General features: G+C 27.7%; 2 protein-coding genes and 2 long non-coding RNA genes across 5 annotated transcripts; 1 reads left to right on the forward strand and 3 right to left on the reverse strand.

The window, feature by feature from the left end:
* Positions 1-4,413: 4,413 nt before the first annotated feature.
* Positions 4,414-5,068, reverse strand: LOC136078058 (uncharacterized). 2 transcript variants are annotated; one of them, XR_010637489.1, is made up of 4 exons: positions 4,964-5,068; positions 4,774-4,862; positions 4,593-4,694; positions 4,414-4,462 (listed from the first exon to the last, which is right to left on the reverse strand). It is a non-coding gene; the product is annotated as an uncharacterized LOC136078058 (long non-coding RNA). The 2 variants fall into 2 exon arrangements; XR_010637488.1 differs by having other exon boundaries at positions 4,774-5,068.
* A 251-nt stretch (positions 5,069-5,319) lies between these two features.
* Positions 5,320-6,769, reverse strand: LOC136078592 (uncharacterized). The gene is made up of 7 exons (XM_065794373.1): positions 6,697-6,769; positions 6,579-6,624; positions 6,190-6,364; positions 5,959-6,045; positions 5,717-5,782; positions 5,507-5,595; positions 5,320-5,422 (listed from the first exon to the last, which is right to left on the reverse strand). Exons 1-7 carry the CDS (start codon positions 6,767-6,769, stop codon positions 5,320-5,322), a joined length of 639 nt encoding a protein of 212 aa, XP_065650445.1.
* A 3,925-nt stretch (positions 6,770-10,694) lies between these two features.
* LOC136077696 (uncharacterized) lies at positions 10,695-12,781 on the reverse strand. Its single transcript, XR_010637195.1, has 2 exons — positions 12,573-12,781; positions 10,695-10,893 (listed from the first exon to the last, which is right to left on the reverse strand). It is a non-coding gene; the product is annotated as an uncharacterized LOC136077696 (long non-coding RNA).
* A 1,601-nt stretch (positions 12,782-14,382) lies between these two features.
* LOC136078055 (uncharacterized) lies at positions 14,383-25,751 on the forward strand. The gene is made up of 12 exons (XM_065792809.1): positions 14,383-14,553; positions 14,857-15,024; positions 15,344-15,507; positions 16,364-16,474; positions 17,155-17,301; positions 17,584-18,241; positions 18,398-18,639; positions 18,804-18,979; positions 19,974-21,716; positions 21,891-22,061; positions 22,871-25,508; positions 25,587-25,751. The coding sequence occupies exons 1-10, from the start codon at positions 14,511-14,513 to the stop codon at positions 22,018-22,020; spliced, it is 3,582 nt and encodes a 1,193-aa protein (XP_065648881.1). The 5' UTR covers positions 14,383-14,510; the 3' UTR covers positions 22,021-22,061; positions 22,871-25,508; positions 25,587-25,751.
* The last annotated feature ends 415 nt before the right edge of the window (positions 25,752-26,166 follow it).

The raw sequence follows: 26,166 nt of genomic DNA on the forward strand, positions 1-26,166 counted from the left end.
GTGGTTTGTAAATAATATACTACAAATGAAGTTAGCATTAAATGGTAATATATTTTAAATTCATAGTTATGAAATTTTGATCTTAATATATTGCGTGACAATAATTATATAGATTACACATGGGGGATGTGATATTTTAGATACCAAATAGTAATACTTTTCATTATTTTAAATGTTACATAGGGGGATGTAATATTTTAGAAGCCTGAATAAGGGGGATAAGATGTTTTACGTAGGAATTTCAGCTTCTTATTGTGATATAAATACAGATTACACATGGGGGATGTGATATTTTAGATACCAAATAGTAATACTTTTCATTATTTCAAATGTTACATAGGGGGATGTAATATTTTAGAAGCCTGAATAAGGGGGATAAGATGTTTTACGTAGGAATTTCAGCTTCTTATTGTGATATAAATACAGATTACACATGGGGGATGTGATATTTTAGATACCAAATAGTAATACTTTTCATTATTTTAAATGTTACATAGGGGGATGTAATATTTTAGAAGCCTGAATAAGGGGGATAAGATGTTTTACGTAGGAATTTCAGCTTCTTATTGTGATATAAATACAGATTACACATGGGGGATGTGATATTTTAGATACCAAATAGTAATACTTTTCATTATTTTAAATGTTACATAGGGGGATGTAATATTTTAGAAGCCTGAATAAGGGGGATAAGATGTTTTACGTAGGAATTTCAGCTTCTTATTGTGATATAAATACAGATTACACATGGGGGATGTGATATTTTAGATACCAAATAGTAATACTTTTCATTATTTTAAATGTTACATAGGGGGATGTAATATTTTAGAAGCCTGAATAAGGGGGATAAGATGTTTTACGTAGGAATTTCAGCTTCTTATTGTGATATAAATACAGATTACACATGGGGGATGTGATATTTTAGATACCAAATAGTAATACTTTTCATTATTTTAAATGTTACATAGGGGGATGTAATATTTTAGAAGCCTGAATAAGGGGGATAAGATGTTTTACGTAGGAATTTCAGCTTCTTATTGTGATATAAATACAGATTACACATGGGGGATGTGATATTTTAGATACCAAATAGTAATACTTTTCATTATTTCAAATGTTACATAGGGGGATGTAATATTTTAGAAGCCTGAATAAGGGGGATAAGATGTTTTACGTAGGAATTTCAGCTTCTTATTGTGATATAAATACAGATTACACATGGGGGATGTGATATTTTAGATACCAAATAGTAATACTTTTCATTATTTTAAATGTTACATAGGGGGATGTAATATTTTAGAAGCCTGAATAAGGGGGATAAGATGTTTTACGTAGGAATTTCAGCTTCTTATTGTGATATAAATACAGATTACACATGGGGGATGTGATATTTTAGATACCAAATAGTAATACTTTTCATTATTTTAAATGTTACATAGGGGGATGTAATATTTTAGAAGCCTGAATAAGGGGGATAAGATGTTTTACGTAGGAATTTCAGCTTCTTATTGTGATATAAATACAGATTACACATGGGGGATGTGATATTTTAGATACCAAATAGTAATACTTTTCATTATTTTAAATGTTACATAGGGGGATGTAATATTTTAGAAGCCTGAATAAGGGGGATAAGATGTTTTACGTAGGAATTTCAGCTTCTTATTGTGATATAAATACAGATTACACATGGGGGATGTGATATTTTAGATACCAAATAGTAATACTTTTCATTATTTTAAATGTTACATAGGGGGATGTAATATTTTAGAAGCCTGAATAAGGGGGATAAGATGTTTTACGTAGGAATTTCAGCTTCTTATTGTGATATAAATACAGATTACACATGGGGGATGTGATATTTTAGATACCAAATAGTAATACTTTTCATTATTTTAAATGTTACATAGGGGGATGTAATATTTTAGAAGCCTGAATAAGGGGGATAAGATGTTTTACGTAGGAATTTCAGCTTCTTATTGTGATATAAATACAGATTACACATGGGGGATGTGATATTTTAGATACCAAATAGTAATACTTTTCATTATTTTAAATGTTACATAGGGGGATGTAATATTTTAGAAGCCTGAATAAGGGGGATAAGATGTTTTACGTAGGAATTTCAGCTTCTTATTGTGATATAAATACAGATTACACATGGGGGATGTGATATTTTAGATACCAAATAGTAATACTTTTCATTATTTTAAATGTTACATAGGGGGATGTAATATTTTAGAAGCCTGAATAAGGGGGATAAGATGTTTTACGTAGGAATTTCAGCTTCTTATTGTGATATAAATACAGATTACACATGGGGGATGTGATATTTTAGATACCAAATAGTAATACTTTTCATTATTTTAAATGTTACATAGGGGGATGTAATATTTTAGAAGCCTGAATAAGGGGGATAAGATGTTTTACGTAGGAATTTCAGCTTCTTATTGTGATATAAATACAGATTACACATGGGGGATGTGATATTTTAGATACCAAATAGTAATACTTTTCATTATTTTAAATGTTACATAGGGGGATGTAATATTTTAGAAGCCTGAATAAGGGGGATAAGATGTTTTACGTAGGAATTTCAGCTTCTTATTGTGATATAAATACAGATTACACATGGGGGATGTGATATTTTAGATACCAAATAGTAATACTTTTCATTATTTTAAATGTTACATAGGGGGATGTAATATTTTAGAAGCCTGAATAAGGGGGATAAGATGTTTTACGTAGGAATTTCAGCTTCTTATTGTGATATAAATACAGATTACACATGGGGGATGTGATATTTTAGATACCAAATAGTAATACTTTTCATTATTTTAAATGTTACATAGGGGGATGTAATATTTTAGAAGCCTGAATAAGGGGGATAAGATGTTTTACGTAGGAATTTCAGCTTCTTATTGTGATATAAATACAGATTACACATGGGGGATGTGATATTTTAGATACCAAATAGTAATACTTTTCATTATTTTAAATGTTACATAGGGGGATGTAATATTTTAGAAGCCTGAATAAGGGGGATAAGATGTTTTACGTAGGAATTTCAGCTTCTTATTGTGATATATATACAGATTACACATGGGGGATGTGATATTTTAGATACCAAATAGTAATACTTTTCATTATTTTAAATGTTACATAGGGGGATGTAATATTTTAGAAGCCTGAATAAGGGGGATAAGATGTTTTACGTAGGAATTTCAGCTTCTTATTGTGATATATATACAGATTACACATGGGGGATGTGATATTTTAGATACCAAATACTAATACTTTGCAGTATTTAAATAGTAACATAGGGGGATGTAATATTTTAGAAGCCTAAATAAGGGGGATGTAATATTTTACGTAGGAATTTCAGCTTCTTATTGTGATATATATACAGATTACACATGGGGGATGTGATATTTTAGATACCAAATACTAATCTTTGCAGTATTTAAATAGTAACATAGGGGTATGTAATATTTTAGAAGCCTAAATAAGGGGGATGTGATATTTTACGTAGGAATTTCAGCTTCTTATTGTGATATATATACAGATTACACATGGGGGATGTGATATTTTAGATACCAAATAGTAATACTTTTCATTATTTTAAATGTTACATAGGGGGATGTAATATTTTAGAAGCCTGAATAAGGGGGATAAGATATTTTATATAGGAATTTCAGCTTCTTATTGTGATATAAATACAGATTACACATGGGGGATGTGATATTTTAGATACCAAATAGTAATACTTTTCATTATTTTAAATGTTACATAGGGGGATGTAATATTTTAGAAGCCTGAATAAGGGGGATAAGATGTTTTACGTAGGAATTTCAGCTTCTTATTGTGATATAAATACAGATTACACATGGGGGATGTGATATTTTAGATACCAAATACTAATACTTTGCAGTATTTAAATAGTAACATAGGGGCATGTAATATTTTAGAAGCCTAAATAAGGGGGATGTGATATTTTACGTAGGAATTTCAGCTTCTTATTGTGATATATATACAGATTACACATGGGGGATGTGATATTTTAGATACCAAATACTAATACTTTGCAGTATTTTAAATGTTGCATAGGGGGATCTCTTTCGCACACTATTTTCTAAGCAAATTCTTTTTTTTAACTGATATTTAACTTTTTGAACTCTAATGTAATTTGTTATACAATTTTATTGAATGCAAATTTGTTTTTTATTTACTTCAATGTCTAAAGTCAATTACTATATTTTACTTATTTTGACTTTTGATAATTTTTGAAATTAAACTTAAACCAAAGTTTGTTTATGCCTTTAATAATATATTTCAAAATTTTTATGTGCTACAAATTTTTGCATAATAATTTATATATTTTTATATATTTATTTATATATATATATATAGAGAGAGATTTCTTCTTTTCTTTTTAAACTTCTAGCAGTGTTTTGCGGAAAACCTAAATAAATTGTATAAATTTATTTATTATGTTATAATATGTATTTATTAAAGTTATAAATATTGTATTAGTTAATTTTTTACACAAATTATTATGTAATAAATGTTATATTATTTATTATTAATTTTACTTTTTAGTAATAAATTTGATCACAACAAAATGAAGTTTCATTTTTAAAAACAATGCATCCTATATGGTACCATCGATTCGGGATGCAAAAGTCACATTTTATCTAAAAATAAATATTTAAGGTTAAATCATTTTTCTATTTGAAAATAATGTTTAAAAGTAATTGAAATATTTCTTAATACCCATTTATCTTTTTTTTGATTTTTTCTAGTTTTTGGACCAGTTTCACTTCCGCAAATACGACACAAACTATCCTGCCAACATTTTTGACCTATTGATTTAGCTTTATCATTTTTTTTTTGTTTCTTTTTAAATGTAATTTTATATAAAAGTAATATAAATATTTTTAACACCATAAACAACCTTACAAACCTCCTTCATCTAATAGTAGTTGCACCACTTTCTTCCTATATGCAATCACTTCTTCAATTGGAAAGGTGGTCACCAATTCTTCTCCATTTATATAATTTTCAGCAAACTAAAATAGGTCTGCATATATATATATATATATATATATATATATATATATATATATATATATATATATATATATATATATATATATATATATATATCACAAGTGAGAAAATTCACACACATTTTGAAACTCAACTGATGATGTTGTAAATGCCAAGGTTACTTGTTCACATAATGATAATAATAATATTAGAATAAAAACAATATTATATAAAATATATCATTTTTTCGTTTAGTTAAATAATGTTACCTTAAGGCAAAATACTCCGCATGATACTGTCAGCTTGTTTAGCATGTGGCGATGTTAATATTTTAAACTTTTCAATAATACCATATCTCTGTTGTAAGTAACGACTGAAGTATAGTAGTAGAAAAATTATAAAAGATGTAAAAACAAAATTTTGAGATACCAATCACTAGATTAAAAAGTCATCATACTTCCATTTTAATTCTTCTTTTTTTATGGAATTAATCGGCTCTCCCATAGGGTTTATATAATGAATGGTTTTATCATCTGGTTTAATTATCTAAAACAGAAGTAAGTTTCAATGTTAAGTTTTAACTTTGGTTCCCTGTAAAAAAGCTTACTGAAAATTAGGTTTCTTGAACTCAAAGAAGTTAACTATTTCAAAAAACTATTTTACATACAGCCAGCGTCCAATGGAATTTTGCCACCATGCAGCATATTAACATTTCTAATTTAAAGAGCTCTTTCTGTAAATAAATTTGTATTAATTAAATTATATATAGAAATATATATATATATATATATATATATATATATATATATATATATATATATATATATACATATATATATTTATATATAATTTAATTAATAACTATCATTAATTATTTGCATTATTTTTTAGCTAAAAGTTTGTGATTACCTCATGCCGTCTTTGTATTAAATCAGTATTAATTGGCAACTCGTCCAGTGAGAGCAACCCAGCTGGTGACAATACTTCGATTCGATTCTTCACAGCATTAATAAATGGAATGACATTCAATTTATTGTTTTATATTTAAATTAAAATTTTTTTAATTTAAATAAAGACAAATTATTAATACTGTTTGTTTTGTACAAAAATTCAATTTTGAAGTATATTCATTAATCATACTTTTTTTTTACTGTTTACTAGTAGTTTTAGATAAATATAAACAACTTCGTCACTGAGACATTCGTTTAAAGTGTCTTGTAATGAATAATCATATATCTTGCAGCCACCTAAATCTGGATATATACCCATAATGGCTTTTACAGGGTTTACAATACGGAGATATTGTATTATTGACCTATTAATAAAATGTAATAATAATTAATTATTCAAGCACAGATTCATCAAATAAAATAACGACAGTATTACATTTACAGAAGATAACATAATGTTATAAATTTTTAGACCTTCTATTTTTTCACCGGGTAGGGATAATGTTTAAAATTGATTTTATTTAGGTAAGTTTACATAGAAATCTTCAGTTTACTAGTGCGCCACTGAATAATATATACCTTTCACTATCTTCAACTATGCAGCTTTTTTTTGTATAAAACATCTCTAGAAAATTGCACATAAATTAAAATAAAAAGCCAACATGAAGGTATTTGAAGAAAATTTTTTAATACATACCTTCACTATCTTCAACGACAGAGCTTTTTATTGTCTCCTCTGCCTTATTTGTCTCGTATATAAAATTGAACATAAATATAAAATGATAGGATAACAAATATAAATGAAACTGTAATTATTTAATACATACCTTCACTGTCATTAACTACAAAGCTTTTTATTGAATCTACCTCCTCTACAAAACAAACCATACATTAAATAAAACGTTAACACTTATAAATAAAAAGGTAGTTTTTTATTACATACCTTCACTATCTTCAACTAGAAAGCTATTTATTGTCTCCTCTGCCTTATTTGCCTCTAAAAAATTGGATAGAAATTAAAATAAAAAGATAACAAATATAAAAGTAAAGGTAATTTTTTAAGACATACCTTCACTATCTTTAACTACAAAGCTTTTAACTATCTGCTCTGCCTTATTTGCTTCTAGAAAATTGAACAAAAAATAAAATATGGAAAAAAAATGCTTAAGCAGACCAAAAGTTGAAACATAAAAAGAAAATCTGTTGTTACTATTTACCCTTTATGCTTTCCACCAATGAATGTTTTTTTTTGATTTCTATTTCATTTTTTGTTGTTTCTAAAGTAGAAGGTACAAAAGTCTTTCAAATTAGAAAAAATTGGTTGTTTAGCAATAATATTCATGAAACTCTTTAGCTTTCTTTTTAAAAGTTAAAAAAAGTAGTTATTGGAAAACTTGTATATAAGTTGTGCGCATACCTTTATCACAAATGCCTTCGAGAAATTTCTTAACATGGGCTCTTTTGTGGGTTCCTTTTATAATAACTTTATTACTACTCAGTTTGTAATTTCCACATTTTGTAATATCGCTTACTTCATAAGGTCCTTTAAACCGTGGCTTGAAAGCTGCGCCTTTGCTTCTCCTCCCTCTAATATCAAGTAACAAAACTTTGTCCCCAATTTCAATGCATTCTTCATTAGATTTGATATTTTTTGAAACTCTTTTATCGTAATATTTTTTTTGTTTCTTTTGAGCTTCTGTAATGTTCTAAAATTTATAACTATTGTAATTAGAAAAAAAAAAAAAAAAAAGAGGGTATCTTAAAAATTAAATTAAAGTTAAGTGGTATAAGTGATTACTTTAGTGACCAAATTGGTTAAGTTTTCAATATGAATTTTATTTTTTTCGATTTCAGCTTTAACTTCATCTTCATTTGCGGGGAAAATACCGACCTCCTAAATAACAGTGCATACTGGAATTGGTATACTAAATTATGAGTGTAAAGTAAATATAATTGCTTAAAATGATATCCAAATATACTTACTTCTTTGAACTCACTTTTGCAAACAGGTGAACGACCACCAAACATCAACTCAAAAGGTGATACTTTTGTAGACGTTTGTCTTTCAATTCGTAATGGATATAAAACTATATCGAGAAACTCATCCCAGTTTGACTGGTTTTCGTCGACAAGTTTTCTGATTTTTCTAATTAACGTAATTTCAAAATAATGATGTTATTATCATTATTTTATTTTGAACTTAAACAATGATAAAATAATGCACACCTTTTTATATTTTTATTTGTATTTTCATCTTGTCCATTTGTTTGAGGGTGATAAACAGCAGTTCTTCGTCGTTCGATACCCAAGATCTTATATACCTCATCGTTTAACTAATTAAATAACGGAAAAAAATGAATTATTTTTATTACTTGCTATCGTAAATGCTGTATTATACAAAATCAAAAGGTTTTATTCTAATTCATCCTTAAAGGATTCGACCTAATGTTGTTCCTACGGGTCTGCATTATATAAAAAAATTAAAAAATACCTCATTGCAAAACTCAGTTCCATTGTCAGTAAGTATGACGGATGGAAAACCAAAGGTTGTAACTAAATTAATAATTGCTCTTGCTACCGTTATTGCTTCCTTATTTGGTAATGCGTAAGCAATAGGCCATTTGGAAAATAAATCGGTGCAACTCATGAAGTATCTGTTACCCATTGATGTTTTAGTAAATGGTCCGGCGAAGTCTAAACCAATAATTTCCCAAACTCTTGTGGTCTAAACACAAAATTTCAACATAATGCAACTTAACAAAGTAAACATAATACATTATACATTCGTATAATATACTAAATTAAAGATTCCGAATTCTAGAAAGATATTTAAAAACACTTTATTAAGTTACCTTTATGGAATGTAAAGGTTCGGATGCGGAAAGCAGTTGACCCGATGTTTGACATTGAATGCATTGTTTTATCTATTAAAAGAGTTATTTTTTTATTCCTTTTTTAACCTTTTATCTTATTTTCCCAAGGCCGATGGTAGTGGTTTTACAACTTACTATGATAATAAAATAAAAATAATGCAATTAAATAAATTTAAAAGCAAAATACTTTACCCATTTTTTAATATCTCCGGTAATATTGGGCCAATAATGTTTTTCCATTATTTTCATTATTGTTTTGTTTGTGCCACCATGACCCCCTAAAGGACTGTCATGTTCCGCAGCAAAAATTTTTTTTTGCTCTTCCGTATCCACAACAATATCCGCATAATATAAGTTTCCACATATCTTTACTCTACGCTTCAACTTGTTATCTAAGGATAGTAAATATTGAACAAGTATACTTTTAATTTCATTTATTTCAATGAAATATTTGAATTTTAGTTGTTTTTTTTATTACCAGTACCTAGCACACAATAACTTTTTGACACATTTCTCAAACTTCGTTTTTCACTTTTTCGAAAACCAGCTGGATAAGTGCTCTCTGTTAAATATGCTAAAATATTTTTAAAGTAATGTTCGTTTTTTTCCACCTTTTCCATTTTTAACTTTTAAGTTTTTCAAAATTGTAATTAGTATATCAAACCTGTTTACATATTTTGAGTTAGGGACTATTTATATACATACATAATCGTAAGAAAATCAATAAGTATGTCTTAATGGCTCATACGGAAAGCAGTTTGGCTACATATACAATATACGATAAATGTGCTGCACACGTTTGACTTTTATTATACTAAATTATGTCTTTCGTACGGAAAAAACACAACATTTAATATCATTTATTTTTTAGAGAAATTTATTGTTTCCTTTTAGTTTTGTCTTTTAAAATGAGCGTTCTGTCTCCTTTCTGTATGCCTATCTTTGTAACGCTTATATTTCTATTTTCTAATACTTATGTTTTTTTCCTCTAAAAACGTCTATTTCCACATGCAAGGGTTGCTAACGGCTTCGCCGAAAGATTGTGACTTATGTTGTAGTCTGGAGAGGCTTTTTGTTGACTAACCTGTACAACTAGCCTTGGTAGGTAAAGTGTGACTCGGTAAGGCAAGTAGTAGAAGGGGGATAAATTTCAATGCCTACTTTGTATTAAGATTACACGTAGAAAATTAAACTACTTAGATTAAATTAAGTTGAAGAAACATTACATTATCCCCCTTCTTTCTTAAGTAAATAAAGAAACCAAATATTATAAGTGTGTACAAATAGAAATTTTTTATTATTGCTCAATTGTTTCGTTGTCGAAATGATTAAAATATTCGCGAAAGCATTTCGATGTCGCAGTGGGCTTAAAACAACAATAATCAACATGCTGTTTTGATTTCAAATTAGTTAACAGTAAATAATCGCAATTCCCAAATTTTTTATGTTCGTCTTTTCCATAATATTATACAGTACTATAAATATACTACAATGCACATACAGTATTGGTACAGTATTCTTTATCATTACACATTGGTATTTAATGTTTCTTAATAAAAAAATTCACAATGATTTTACATTTATCATTATAAATATATATATAAATCGATTTCTAAACTGGACTTGAGAAGGTTCAAAAATGATTCAAGAATCAAAGGCACCTTCTCTCATACCACCCACAAAAAAATGTTAATTTAATCATATTCTAAAATTGTTACTGTATTGGGATAATAAAGAAGCTTCTTTTATTTAATAAAAGATTCCAAATATTTTCTAGCCCTCTCTCCTTAAATTTTTAAACATACAAAAAAAGAAACAACAATGACAAACAGTATTTATTTCTTTTCCTTAAATATTTATGCACTAACACATAAAAATACAAGCATAAAAATGTGTTAGCTGTGTTCTTTTTGAATCTTTAGAACTCATTAACTTGTTCAAAGCCTTATGCATTTTAAAAAGCTTTTTCAAAGTCTTGGTTGAACAATTTTGCATTTTTTTAGATGTTAGCTCAATCGCATCTAAATTTAATAGAAGATTTAATTAAAAATTAAAAAGCTAAAAAAAATAATGAAAATAAAGAATACAAAAAATTGTAAATTTATTAAAAGCTTTGTAAATAAACATAAATTGTATACATATATATTTCATATATTTTTAAACATATTCCAACAAAGCTGAAAGAAATAAAAAAGTGCTACCACTATTTCAGTATATGTGGTGACTAATTATCACAACAAAACGCTGAAATTCCTACGTAAAATATCACATCCCCCTTATTTAGGCTTCTAAAATATTACATACCCCTATGTTACTATTTCAATACTGCAAAGTATTAGTATTTGGTATCTAAAATATCACATCCCCCATGTGTAATCTGTATATATATCACAATAACAAGCTGAAATTCCTACGTAAAATATCTCATCCTCCTTATTTAGGCTTCTAAAATATTACATCCCCCTATGTAACATTTAAAATAATGAAAAGTATTACTATTTGGTATCTAAAATATCACATCCCCCATGTGTAATCTGTATATATATCACAATAAGAAGCTGAAATTCCTACGTAAAACATCTTATCCCCCTTATTCAGGCTTCTAAAATATTACATCCCCCTATGTAACATTTAAAATAATGAAAAGTATTACTATTTGGTATCTAAAATATCACATCCCCCATGTGTAATCTGTATATATACACAATAAGAAGCTGAAATTCCTACGTAAAACATCTTATCCCCCTTATTCAGGCTTCTAAAATATTACATCCCCCTATGTAACATTTAAAATAATGAAAAGTATTACTATTTGGTATCTAAAATATCACATCCCCCATGTGTAATCTGTATATATATCACAATAAGAAGCTGAAATTCCTACGTAAAATATCACATCCCCCTTATTTAGGCTTCTAAAATATTACATCCCCCTATGTTACTATTTAAATACTGCAAAGTATTAGTATTTGGTATCTAAAATATCACATCCCCCATGTGTAATCTGTATATATATCACAATAAGAAGCTGAAATTCCTACGTAAAATATTACATCCCCCTTATTTAGGCTTCTAAAATATTACATCCCCCTATGTTACTATTTAAATACTGCAAAGTATTAGTATTTGGTATCTAAAATATCACATCCCCCATGTGTAATCTGTATATATATCACAATAAGAAGCTGAAATTCCTACGTAAAACATCTTATCCCCCTTATTCAGGCTTCTAAAATATTACATCCCCCTATGTAACATTTAAAATAATGAAAAGTATTACTATTTGGTATCTAAAATATCACATCCCCCATGTGTAATCTGTATTTATATCACAATAAGAAGCTGAAATTCCTACGTAAAACATCTTATCCCCCTTATTCAGGCTTCTAAAATATTACATCCCCCTATGTAACATTTAAAATAATGAAAAGTATTACTATTTGGTATCTAAAATATCACATCCCCCATGTGTAATCTGTATTTATATCACAATAAGAAGCTGAAATTCCTACGTAAAACATCTTATCCCCCTTATTCAGGCTTCTAAAATATTACATCCCCCTATGTAACATTTAAAATAATGAAAAGTATTACTATTTGGTATCTAAAATATCACATCCCCCATGTGTAATCTATATAATTATTGTCACGCAATATATTAAGATCAAAATTTCATAACTATGAATTTAAAATATATTACCATTTAATGCTAACTTCATTTGTAGTATATTATTTACAAACCACTTTATGAATCTTGATCGTTGCGCTTTTAATTTTATTGTTTTTGTACATAATAAATATTTCGGACGTACTAGATACACTTCTAAGTGCAATAACTTGAAAACGCATTCTCGATTTCGGTTTTTCTATGGGGGATGTGATATTTTAGGCGGATGTGATATTTTATTACAGAACCTTTTGGAAAACCCGTCAAATCCCCAGATCCTTCGGCCCTGATAAAAACCAGATAAAACCCAATCAAGCAAATTAGCTTATGGGGCCCATATATTATGGTTACCATATAGGGCCCGTTAAATTTTCAAGAAGCTATTGAACAATTTGTTTCCATAAAATCGCGTCGGGTTAAATTTTAATTTCATTTTAATATGTAAATGTTAATGTTACATGTAATTTTGTAAATATTGATTAAAAATTAAATTTTTATTTTTTTTAATTTGATATTTGTTACCTCGAAGGGCGGCCATACATACTAGCACGCAGCCGACCAAATGCCCAGGCACGGCCCTGATTTGGACAAACATTGCACAGAAACAATAGATTTAAAAAAAAATTTAAACTTGATCTCCTCCGACCCCTCGTCACAATGTCATAACTCTTTAGTAACAAGTTCCGTAAGAGTCATCACAAAGCCACTTGCCTCTCTCCTTCCCCCAAACCCCTCAAGAGTGGCGTATTTTATGGATGACCCCTTGCGGAATTGATATTTGAACAAACAAACATTTTAGCGTCATAAAGACAAACATTGATAAGAAAATAAGTTAGAGTAAATTCTTCTTAAGCAATTTTAATTTATACTAACGGCTAAGAAACAATAGATACTGAAATTGCGTTTCAGTATCTATTGTTTCTTAATAAACAATAATAGTTTCAAAACTGCAAAAAAAGTTTTACTTAATCTTTACGATCCTTATTTGCATTTTCAATTTAAAGAAATTTAAATACAACTTTTTTTAAGTTAAAAATATACTTGATAACGAGGGTATCTATATTCCCTCGAAATATTGTAAAAATAAATATATTTTTAACAAATGGAAGTTAATCCATAAAAAGAAGTTTTTTAAAAAGTTATTGTTAAAAATAGTAATAGTTTAAAAACTAAGTTCCTTATATCGTCAGTGAAACTGCAAAACCTCGTAATTGACTTTTTGAAAAATGTTCAGGAGAGAGTTAAAACTAAATAGATAAAAAAGTTTATTCTTACATATAATAATCTTTTGCTATTAATTGTTATATCGTGTCTCTAACTGATATCGAATATTTTGAAAAAAATATAATCAATAGGGGTTGGGGGTAAGCAGTTACGTGTTTTTGTAATTCATGTTTTGACAGCTTTTGGTAGATACAAGGTTTTCCCACTAAAAGGTAACTAAGTTGTATAGACTATATTTTTTTGAACACTGCGATCTTATCTGGATGTGCAATGGAGTCAGCTTTATCTGCGGCTTTTTGACTTCGAGCTTCTTCTTTACGTTGCTGATGAACATTGTGTACTTCATCTGAAATATGACCTAATTTATGTGACGTGCATGTGTCACATTAAAAAAGTTCACATTTTTTATACTATAAAAAATGAAGGAGGATAGGGGGGGGGGGGAATGCTCATATATATATGTAAAAAAAAAGGTTCCGAACTCCAATCCGGTACGTTCTTCGAAAAAAAAAACACTGTATATATATATAGGTTAGCGTTCCATTGGATGACTCAAAATGCGAAATGCGAAAAGCAAAAAAACACAGACCTAGAAAATTTTTGTATGCTAATACGCATGCGTTTAAAATGGAAACTTTATTTTGGAATCATCTCGCCAAGTATTTTTTAAAACGAGTTTCGTTGGCATTTTTAACAGTTTACCAAAATTCGTTTTTTATAAGTTTTTGAATCATTTTTCAAATCAAAATGAGTGAAGATAGTTCTTCTCAAGAGTTGGAAGATTCATTGGGTAATTTTTTCATATAGTTACATCTTTTTATTTAAAGTTTAAATCAAGAAAATTTGAATGTGGATATATGTACCAGACTGTTCACCATTACATGTGAACAGACTGGTACATATATCCACATTCAAATTTTCTTGATTTAAACTTTAAGGATTCAGTAATGCTGTTTGTTATAAAATTTTATAGCAAACAGCATTATTGAATCCTTAATTGTTTTTTAGTGATGGAATATTATAAGAAGATAATGCAAGATTATTTTATGTTTTATACAATTAAGTAATTATTGCTTTGGCTATTTCTAAATAGATTCACATCCAATCCCTGCTGCAGTTTTAAACCAGGCTTCAGATTTAGAAATTAAGCACATTTTATCTACATATGCAGATGTTTGCGCAAAAATTAAAGAACATGAAATTTTACACACAGTGCATTATGTTGTAGCTTTCAAAAAAGTAATGGAAAAAAATATTGAAGGTTTGAATGACTTTTAATGCCTATTTTATTACTAGAATTAGTTTTTTATTTATTTATAAGATAAATAATTATATTTTAAATCTGTTTTGTTTTTTAAATTATTTTGAATTTTAAAAAATCATTAAACAATATCCTTTTATTAGTTTAATTAATTGCTTAAACAATTAGCATATTAACTTACTGGTTACAAGGTTAATATGTTAATAGTATAGCTAAGTAGAGCAAGTTTTCATTTTCACTGATGTATTTATATTAAAAACCTTAAAGGTAAACAATTATGATTTAAGTTTTATGTTTCAATTTGATTTTTTTAATGAAGATGTAATGAAGAAAAATCACAAGGTGTATTTTGAGCATAAAGATTATCCCTACTCAGGAATACCCTTCATTTTTTCATCATCCAGTATTCTTGACTGCCAACATGGAAAAGACAAAGGTTGTGTAGCAAAGTCTAAGTACAGAGAGAAAAAAAATCAAGAAGCTGTAAGTGTAATTTCTTAGGCAATAAAATTGTAGTTGTTACAGTGATACTGCTCTAATTTTTTTGCAGTTAGTAATATTAATACACACATTTTTATATACTCATATTTTAAAACTATTTGGTCATTGTTATATATATATATATATATACACTTTTTTTTTATAATAAGAAAGCAAGCAAACGTGTTATAAAAAGTGTAATAAAAAGTTCTTATTCTTATTTTAAAGGTTTTTTTAAAATCTGTTAGTAAAAGATTCTTAAATTTCTGAAGTTTTTATTTGCAATCAAATTGAATTTTATTAGATTGTACGTGCAAATTAAATACTCATTTAAACTGTTGTTCTCCATTGTAGATAATACTAACTTGAGGAAATTGAGTAACTATTCAAGGAACTCTTAAATAAGTTTCTTATTGTAAAGTAACTCAGTACTAAAACTTCCTTAAGATTTTGAGGCTCCTAGTACTAGTTTCTTATAAACTGGTTTCTTATTTAAAAAAAATGTGTGTATATATATATATATATATATATATATATATATATATATATATATATATATATATATATATATATATATATATATATAAATTATTAGAAATCACTTATCAATTTTCAAAAAATTGAAATTGATAAGTGATTTCTAATAATTTCTTCTTGCTCTGTTCTTTTAAGAACATTGAGCACTCTATTTTATAGAATACATTTGTAATTGTTGTTATAAATATATAAATTTATATATATATATATATATATATATATATATATATATATATATATATATATATATATATATATATATATGTTATGTTCCATAAATTGATATAATATTATGTTCCATAAATTTATTTCTAACGCACAGACAACAGATCATTCTTGCTTCAAAAAGCGAGTTGCTTTGCAAGATACCAAAAAATTTGATTGTCCGGCCAAAGTTTCCATAAAAGAAATAGTTGAATTCCCTGAATTTAAGGTAATATAGTCTTTATATATATATATGTGTGTGTGTGTGTATATATAGCAGTATTCTTTGTTTAGTGAGCCTCTTTGCGCTTATGCAGTTTAACGCTCGTCCACACGCTTGCGAATTCTTCCGTCTGTGCTTATTTAAGTGTTTGCCAAAAAATTATGCTCATGTTTTTAAATTGCAACAAATCTTTTTTACATATTTTAAATAGTCATTAAAAAACTCTGAAAACATTCTTACATTTATTAAAAACTAAGTTTATCAATTACAGGGTTTAATTTAGTGGTCGGATATCAGCACATGAGGGGACAACCAACCACTGTTTATTATTTTTGAAAAAATAAACAGTGGTTGGTTGCACTCTTTGGTAGGTCTTGGGAATGGTCAAGAAGGCCGCCAATGTCCAGCCACTAAATTAAGCCCTGCAATTACAATTGTTAACGCAATTTCATTTAATCTTAGTGCTATAAAATTTTTGTTTCGAATGTTTTTATATTAGTTAAAATTAAAATGAAATTTAAAAAATTTTGAACGCCAAACAAATAATGACTGTCTGGCCAGCGTCTTTTCGTGCGATGGCGTTAAATTTCAAACGGAGAAGACTGATATATATAGATATATAGATATATCTATTCAATATATAGATAGTCAATCTATTATAAAATATGAGTTTGTGTTCACTGTAGCTGGAGAGAGATACTTCATATTTAAGAAGGGAAACGTCAAAAAAACTCCATTCAGCTTTGGCTACTCAAAATAAGTTTATAACGATTAAAAAATATATCCTATTGTTACCTGGCATTTCCGTTCATAAAAACCACCTTATTAATGATGTAAGTAAAACTTTTATACCTATCGTTTCAATGCTTTTATACCTATCGTTTCAATGTAACAATTTTGAACTTGTTATTTTTGTTTAAAATATGTTTTAACCTAATTTTGGCTACTTTTTTTATCTCGTTTATTGACATTATTATAATATATATATATATATATATATATATATATATATATATATATATATATATATATATATATATATATATATATATATATATATTTATATATTTATATATTTATATATATATTATTCATATCTATGTATATATATATAGGCAGCAGGTCTTAATCAGCCTTTATCTAAAGATATTGTTAAAAAAATTGTTGAACTTGTTAAAAACGGAGTCAATTCAGTTCCAGAAATGAAACGACATCTGAGTGACTTTGTTAACGTGGAATTTAACTCAAAAATCATTCCAGAGAAATCAAACAAACGGTTTTTCCCACGGGATGAAACAATTGCTAATCATATAAAGAAAGCTAGACTAAATCTCCGTAGATCCATGATAGATCAAGAGTGTCTGCGCGACAAGATTAATGAATGGAAGCTTTACTTTCCAGATGCAAAGATAATGTTTAGGCCTAAAGGAGAATGCAATTCAGAAAGCAATGTTCTATATCTTAAAGATTCTTTTTTGTTTGTGTATCAAGATGCATGGCAACAAAGGTTATTGTCTCGATATGGGAACGAGCTTGCCTTTCTGGATGCAACATATCGTACAACTCGATATGCTCTTCCTCTTTTTTTTATTGTTGTTAAAACGAACGTTGATTATCAAATTGTTGCTATTTTTGTTTGTGAAAATGAAACAACTGATGCAATTACAGAAGCGTTGATGTGCATTAAAGAATGGAATCCCTCATTTCAACCAACTTATTTTTTTACGGATTACAGCAACGAAGAAATAAATTCACTTGAATCTGTTTTCCCAGGTATAATTTTTTCTAATCTTTTTTTTTATATGTACCAGCAGTGATTATTATAATGACTTAAATTCTAATAAAGATCCAATGTCCAATTTTATTTCATATTTGATGGAAATAATAATGTTAAAATTTTGAAGATTAATAAATGATTCATTTTCCTAGGATGTCAGGTACACATTTGTGATTTTCATCGTGAACAAGCTTGGGAACGGTGGCTTTCTAAATCTGTGAATGGATGTTGCTTGGTGAAAGATAGAGTTAAGGAAAAACTTCATGCTATAGCATATGCAAAAACCAAAGAAATTTGCCAAAAAGAGGTTCATGAGTTAGAAGAGTCACACGAGTGGAAAAGTAACCCAAAATTATCAGAATATTTGAAAAACACTTGGTTGTGTATTCAAAAGGTTAGTTTTAATTTGATTGAGAATTTTAAAATTATTTTGTCTGCATTATAGAGATTACTTAATGCATCTTACTAACTATGTAATAATCACTAAGATACATTTATTTTCTTTTAATTATTGAAAAAAAAACAATTTAATAGCTAGTAACCAATTTTTTATTTCAGAGATGGGTGTTTGCCTACCGGCAAGATCGTCTCTTGTTGAATGTCAATACCAACAATGGCATTGAAAGACAGAACCAATCTTTCAAGTACAGTTTCCTAGAAAAAAGAAAAAATTCTTCAATAACATCTATGCTAACCATTTGCATTGAAGAATTCCTCTCTCACAAATATGACAGGTTAGTTTGCTATATGATACAGGTTAGTTTGTTGTTGCTATATGACAGGTTAGTTTGCTATATGATATATACAAATATGACAGGTTAGCTGATGCTAATAAATAATATATTTAGTGACAAAGCAGCTAAGAAAGTTAGAATTTAAGTTACATTTTACATACAGGGCTACGAATGCAACGAATTAGATGCTACAAATAAAATGGCTACAAATTAGATGCTACGAATAAAATGAAGGGTTTATCCATAAAAATTGCCGACTGCCTTACAAAAAAAAAACTTAAAACTCCAAATCTACCGTTTCGCAGACTATATTCCTAAAAATTATTTCTAAAAAATTTGTAAATATTTCTACCTTAGCTATTGTGTAATTTTTAAGCTCTACTACAACTCAAGCATATGCATAGAATTTGTTATTTTTATTTTGTAAAAATGGTTTATAGTGCATTAACTATAAACTATTTTAATTAATTATACTATTAATTATTATGCATTAATAATATAAATTATTATGCATTATACTATAAATATTATGCATTAATTATATACTATAGTTTATAGTGCATTAATTATAAACTAAACTATATGAATTATAGTGCAGGGTTCATACAGACTGAAAAATGATTGAATAAAAGTGCAATAGCAGGCCTTATTTTACAAGGTTAAGCGCATAGAGATTTGCCTACATGTCAATTAACAGTTTAATTTTAAACAAAGTGGAATAAAGAAAAGTGTAAATTTTTGTATGTTAATAAAAGTTCTAAAAAGGTAACTGGGTAAATTTAAAAAATATGTATATTGGATAAAATAAATTTGAATATATCATATCCCTGCTAGATAATAAGTAATATCGCTAAAAACTGCAACAGTTACAAATAGCAAAATTTGAACTAAATGTCTAAAAAATGTTTATTCTTACCTACAATATATAACAGTTTATTTATTTTGGAAAAAGTATTTTTTTATATGACATTGTAATAATTAATGTTACATTTAGCTATTGTGATAAAAACAGAATGGCGCATACATCATACAAAAAATACAATAAAAACATACCTGAATATTTAATTGATCGTCCTAAGCCTTTAGTCAAACATTGCATTAGATTAATAGATAAGTTACAAGGTGTTAACCTGCAAGGTATTACTTCTTTAACAGAAAGACTTTACAATGTTGCTTCATTTAATTCAAATAGTAGAGAAATATACCAATGCTACCTTGGTGATGCTGTAAATTTGCCAACTTGTTCTTGTCCTAGTTGGTTCAATTCTGTATATCCATGCAAACATTTCTTTGGGATTTTTCTTAAAGAAAATCTCTCTTGGTCTGCATTTGGTACATCGTACGCTAACTCACCCTATTTCACATTAGATTTGTTTACTGAGGAAAATGCACTGGCTGCTTCAGCTCAAGAATTTACTCATTCCAGTAACATTTTGTTGCAAAATAATCTTTTAACTCATGCAACACCACTGCAAGATCTGGCAATGGAGTCTAGTGTGCAAATAGATAGTAGTGTTCAGTTCATGAAAGATAATAATGCCCTTGGTTATACTGAGCTAAATTCTGAAGTACAAATTAATCATCACACATCTGAAAAATGTCGCGAGCTTTTAAATGAAATCAGACAGTTAACTTATTTATGCAGCTGTCAAAAAGCTGTTGATAATTTATTTGATGGACTTTACCAACTTAAAACAAACTTAGTAAATAGTCTGCCAGCGGAACAAGGGATTTTGTTACGTCCAGAAAATATGCCTGATATTTGGCACAAGTCTCAATCAAATTTGCCAAGACTTTGTGAGCTACCATTAAGACGCAAAAGAAAAATGCCTAAACGAGTTGGCAAAAAGTATGACTTGCATAAAGCAGCCTCACGTTTAAGTTTTATCGATAAAAATGAATTTTGCATTTCTGAAGTAATTACAAGCCACTCCATAGGTGAAGATTGTGAAATCTTTACAGTTCTAAATGACTTGACAGTTTCAAGTCCCATTCAAATTGAAGAAATTGCAATCAATCATACCAATGAAATGTTAAAAGAGGAATGTGATGCCACTAACGACCATCATAGCGCTTTTCAGCACATTAAATACCTGAAATCTTCTTTGATTGGGAATAAAGAACAACATGACATATCGAAAGAGCAGATGCTTAATGATAAGGTGATTCATTTTTGTCAGCAACTAATGTCAATTCAGTTAAATATTGATGTTGGTCTGCAAGATCCTATTAAAGGACAAGTTTTATCTTTTCATATATATCCAAGCACTCCATTTGTCCAAATTCTTCATGATGGAAATCTTCACTGGCTATGTGTGACCACATATGATTGTAAACCAGGGGAAATATATATATTTGACAGCCTTTTCCATGGTTCAATCAGCTTGCACACGAAAAGGCAAATATGCTACCTTTTACATTGTCAAGAAAAAAATCTTACTTTTAAAGTTTTGCCAATTCAGCAACAAACAAATGGTGTGGATTGTGGAATTTATGCTATTGCCTGGGCTCGTCAGATTCTTGAAACTAAAAGTATACCATCAACATATCTGACATTTGAGCAAAGTGAAATGAGAAGTCATCTCCTAAAATGTATTTTAAACAATCGGTTGGAGATATTCCCAGTGACTAAAAATCCTAGTTCTTTCAGAAAATGTGCTGCTAAGACTATTCGTATTCCTTTGCATTGCTCATGTCGCATGTTTTGGGTACCTGGAGATGAAGACATATTTAACAGGTATATTTTCACAATTATTAATGAGTTAAGTTGCTAACATTTTTATATACATAAAAATAAATATATTATATATATATAATATTTAATATGTTAAATCACAATTCACAATTTAAATGTTGTCAGAAGTTTATTGAATTTATTACTTAATCATATATTTTATTATTTTATTATAAGGCAAATGGCACAATGTTATGCTTGTAGAAAATGGTTTCATCGTGATTGTGAAAAAATCCCACTAAGTGCCTATGAAAAGGAAGATGAAATTTGGATTTGTTGTGATTGCCAGAGCCAATTGAAAGAATAATATTGAAAATAATTCTGAATGGTTTTAATACCATTTTAAAGGTAAATAACTTTACTAGTACTAACCACAACCGCAAGTAAAACTTAACTGCCAAATTAGATTTTACTTGCGTATCATGCAATATTTCAATATATCCGTCAGGTCATTTCAATATATCAGGTCATTTGAATAGATTCGTCAGGTCAGGTTATCCTTTCGTCAAGTTAGGTTATCTTGCTACTGGTAACATGTAATCCAGTGCAACCTGCTTCATATTAACGTCAGGAAGGGCATCCGGTTGTAAAACATTGCTTCAACTCTTTCATAGTGGCATTTATATGTCACTATGAAGAACCATCCAAACCACACCAGTGTGGAAAAATGGATGTAAAAATTCAAAAAAAAAATCAAAACTGGCATGTATTTTTGATTGATTATAATTAATTGACACTGCCTATATCGAATTTAATGCAGAGTTAAAAAATAAATACAAGATCAATTTTCCAAATTGTTAATGCTAAATATAATTGATTACAACTTTATCATACAGTTACAACTTTGTTTATTTTTTAAATAAGAATTTTATCTAAGTGTTTTTAATATTTAGTTAAACAATTAGAAAAAATTTTTTTTTTAAGTTTTAGTTTCATTCTAAAAATATTTACAGTATATTTAAATGCAATAAGGATACAAAAAAACGTTTGACAAACAAGTATTAACAATCATAAATACTATCATCTCGCTGTCCTTTTTTTCCTTTTGAATGTATAAAGTTTGTATAAATTTTTATAAAGTTGTGAAAGAGACTTAATACATAATAGATAAAAATATATTTTTTAAATTTATGCATCAGTATTAATTTATTTTTTAGGATTTGTATTTCTACATTCAAAATGGTATCTGACTGTAATTGGTTTTTTTCTAAATGCGATTTCCGAAAACTTTCAAAAGAAATTCTGCAGTAACACAATGCTAATAAGTTAAGTTATATCTCACTAATAAGTTAGCAATAATTATAATTATAATACACCAAAAGTAATTGTTGTTTAAAAAAATTAATAAAATCCGTCGTTAAGTAATACTTGATTATAAAACTTCAGGAACAGATTTTTCAGATTGTTATAGTTTTAGTTTAGTCATCATTGTTGCCTTCATAGTTGCCATTATTGGCAACTCTTATTGCTTTTTCATAATTACAGGTTATTTGCAATTGTATTTATTTGCAAAATAATACTTCATTTTTAGTTTATGCCATGAAATTGGTATTGGCATGAATTTTTATACCTTTCTGATATTAGCATATACATTGGCACAATAATATATTGCTTTTTGTGACACTGGTATAAATTGCCCTAATTGTGCTGTTTGTGTCATGGTGTTAAATTGTTTTTGACACAACATGCTTATACCTCTATGACATTGGTAATTTAGTATTCTATAGCCAGGCTTGGACAGGACGGGAATGGCGTGCGATTTGGCGTGTTGTTTGACCACGCAAATAATAAAAATATTTTGACAATTTAACCACGGTTGCTTTGATGTTTTGACAAATAAAACGTTTCAGAAATGCGTTGAGAAAAACTGTTTAAAAAGACGTTAGAAATAACTTTTGATCGTTGATCTTTTGTAAAGCTTTTTATATTATGCGAAGACTTTTTTTATAATTATTAGTTTTAATGGTTGCTTAAAATAAGATTGTTGGCTGTCAAGCGCAAAGATTTTTAAAGTAATTTGTTTAATGTTTTTAACGGCTGATGTTAAATGAAAATCTCCACGGGAGAGAGCCAATGTTCTTTATGTATATGATAAATGTAAAGCTTTAGAAGTATTTTTGAATATTTTTATCTTACAATGTTTATAAATCTCATAAACAAATATTTTCATGAAAATGATTTTTTATTAATTTTGTTTTTAATTTATTGTATGAAGCACTTATAAATAAAGTGACGAATTGATTGTAACGCAACATTAAAATTAGGATAAAAATTATCAAAGAATTATTATTTCAATGCATAGCAAAATTTATTGGATTCAAAAAAACGAAGAAGTATAAATATATAACGTAATATAATATATAATGCATATATATTATTTTATAAATATATATGTTACAGTAAAATAAACCAACAAACTTCATTAAAAATATATATAAGGTTACAGCCTAGATTCTGACGCTTTTAGATCGTTTATTCAGCTGTCTAGCTGACTGAACTGTTTACACTGGGAAATCAAAACTAAATCTCGTTGCGATGAAACGCTTCAATAGCTTAATTTGTAACAAAAGATAAAAGTTATTTATTTGTAAACGTAACTTGAAATAATTGTTGCTTCAAGTTTTTTGAGTCGAGATTTTTCTTTCGTTAGGAATTCTTTATTTTTAATTATTGCTCTTTCTAATTTAGTTTAGTTTAGTTTTAGTAAAGTATTTCCCAAGCGTTAAAAAAAAAATATTTAAATTGTTGAAGCATCAAAGCAACCATGGTTAAATTGTCAAAGATTATTATTACTTGCGTGGTCAAACAATGGACCAAATCGCACGCCATTCCCGTCCAAGCTTGTATAGCCATTAGTGAAATTGGTATAAGTCATTAGGGTTATCTTAAATGTTTATATATTTTTTTGCTTGGATCGTGTATGTTGACTTTCAATGATAGTATGTGTGTGTGTGGATATTTATATGTATATAAATATATGTATGTATATATATATTTATATAAAGAGATAGAGAGAGATGAGAGAGCTTCGTGCTAGACTGGTAGAACGACGTGTATTTGTGTATGTAGTATTGTGTGTATGTACTATTAACTGTTTGCGGGTTTGTCTATTATTTTGTTTGTAGCATCATGTACATATGCAAAAAGTATATAGATTAAAGATATAGTTAAACACTTGAGTAAATAAGTACTCATATGTGTTGATAAATGAAGTACTTGAATGTTTAATGTTTCAACTAAAAACAATTGCAAATCAGTTTCTTTACATGGCATTATAAAAATTTCAATATTGTTATAATAGGAGAAATTACTATATTACTAAAATTATTATGGTAATAAATATAGTACTTTATAATATATAGTAATAATAATATAAACTTTATAATATATATATAGTAATAGTTGTATTACATTATAAATTAGACAAATGTTATGAATTAGTTATATTTTGGTGTGCTGAATTTTGGCTCAGTAGTTGGTAGATTTATAAATTTATAGAAATTATAGACAAAAACAAAACAAAATGATTGCAAAAGTTATCACATTATAGTAATTTAGTAATATAATAATTTATCCTATTGTAGTTAGTATCATTGTAAATTTTGCCACAATTAAGCACACATATAATTAATTCATAACATTTGTCTAATTTATAAAGTTATGCAAATAAATTCATAGACTAATAAAATTGATTATGTCTCTTGCTTAATAAGTATTTTAGGTTTATGCATTTCTGCATCAGGGATCAACCCATCAGACCCAGGCCTGTTTTGGTACCTGTTTTTCACCTGTGTGGTAAAAATTATTTCTTTCTTGCTATTTATCTTTTTCCAAGTGTTTCTGCTTCTAATCCTAGTTTTCTGTTAATTTTAGCTCGTTTATTTAGCCAGTGATAATTAAAAACAGGTTGCGTCAGTTTTTAAAATCACAGTGTAAAAAGAGATCCTAAAATAAACTCTCAGTTCATCACTATGAATGTCAATGTGTTTAAAGTTGAATGAACGCATGTAATGCTTTGTACCTGCAACTTCAAAGGTATCCAATTTAAAACTTTTGCCATTGAAATTTAAATAATAATAATAATATAAACTATATATATTTATTTCTGTGTGTATTTGTGCATGCATATATATTTGTGTTTATATATATATATATATATATATATATATATACTATATATATATATATATATATATATATATATATATATTTATATTTATATTTATTTATATATATATTTATATACATTAAACATTGGATTAGTTATTAATACAAAAAATCTATTTTAGTTAAGAAAAAGACTGAAGAAAAATTAGTTTAAAAAAGATTTATTACAAAAGATGTAGTTCCAACTTCAGTACAAGATAAATTAGCATTTAGTTGAAGTGCAAGTTATATTTTTGGAGTTAAGATCTTCGGAGATCTTTGGAGTTAAGAGTTAAGTTTATGCAGC

This window comes from Hydra vulgaris, chromosome 03 (assembly GCF_038396675.1).
Source record: "Hydra vulgaris chromosome 03, alternate assembly HydraT2T_AEP".
Lineage (NCBI taxonomy): Eukaryota > Metazoa > Cnidaria > Hydrozoa > Anthoathecata > Hydridae > Hydra > Hydra vulgaris.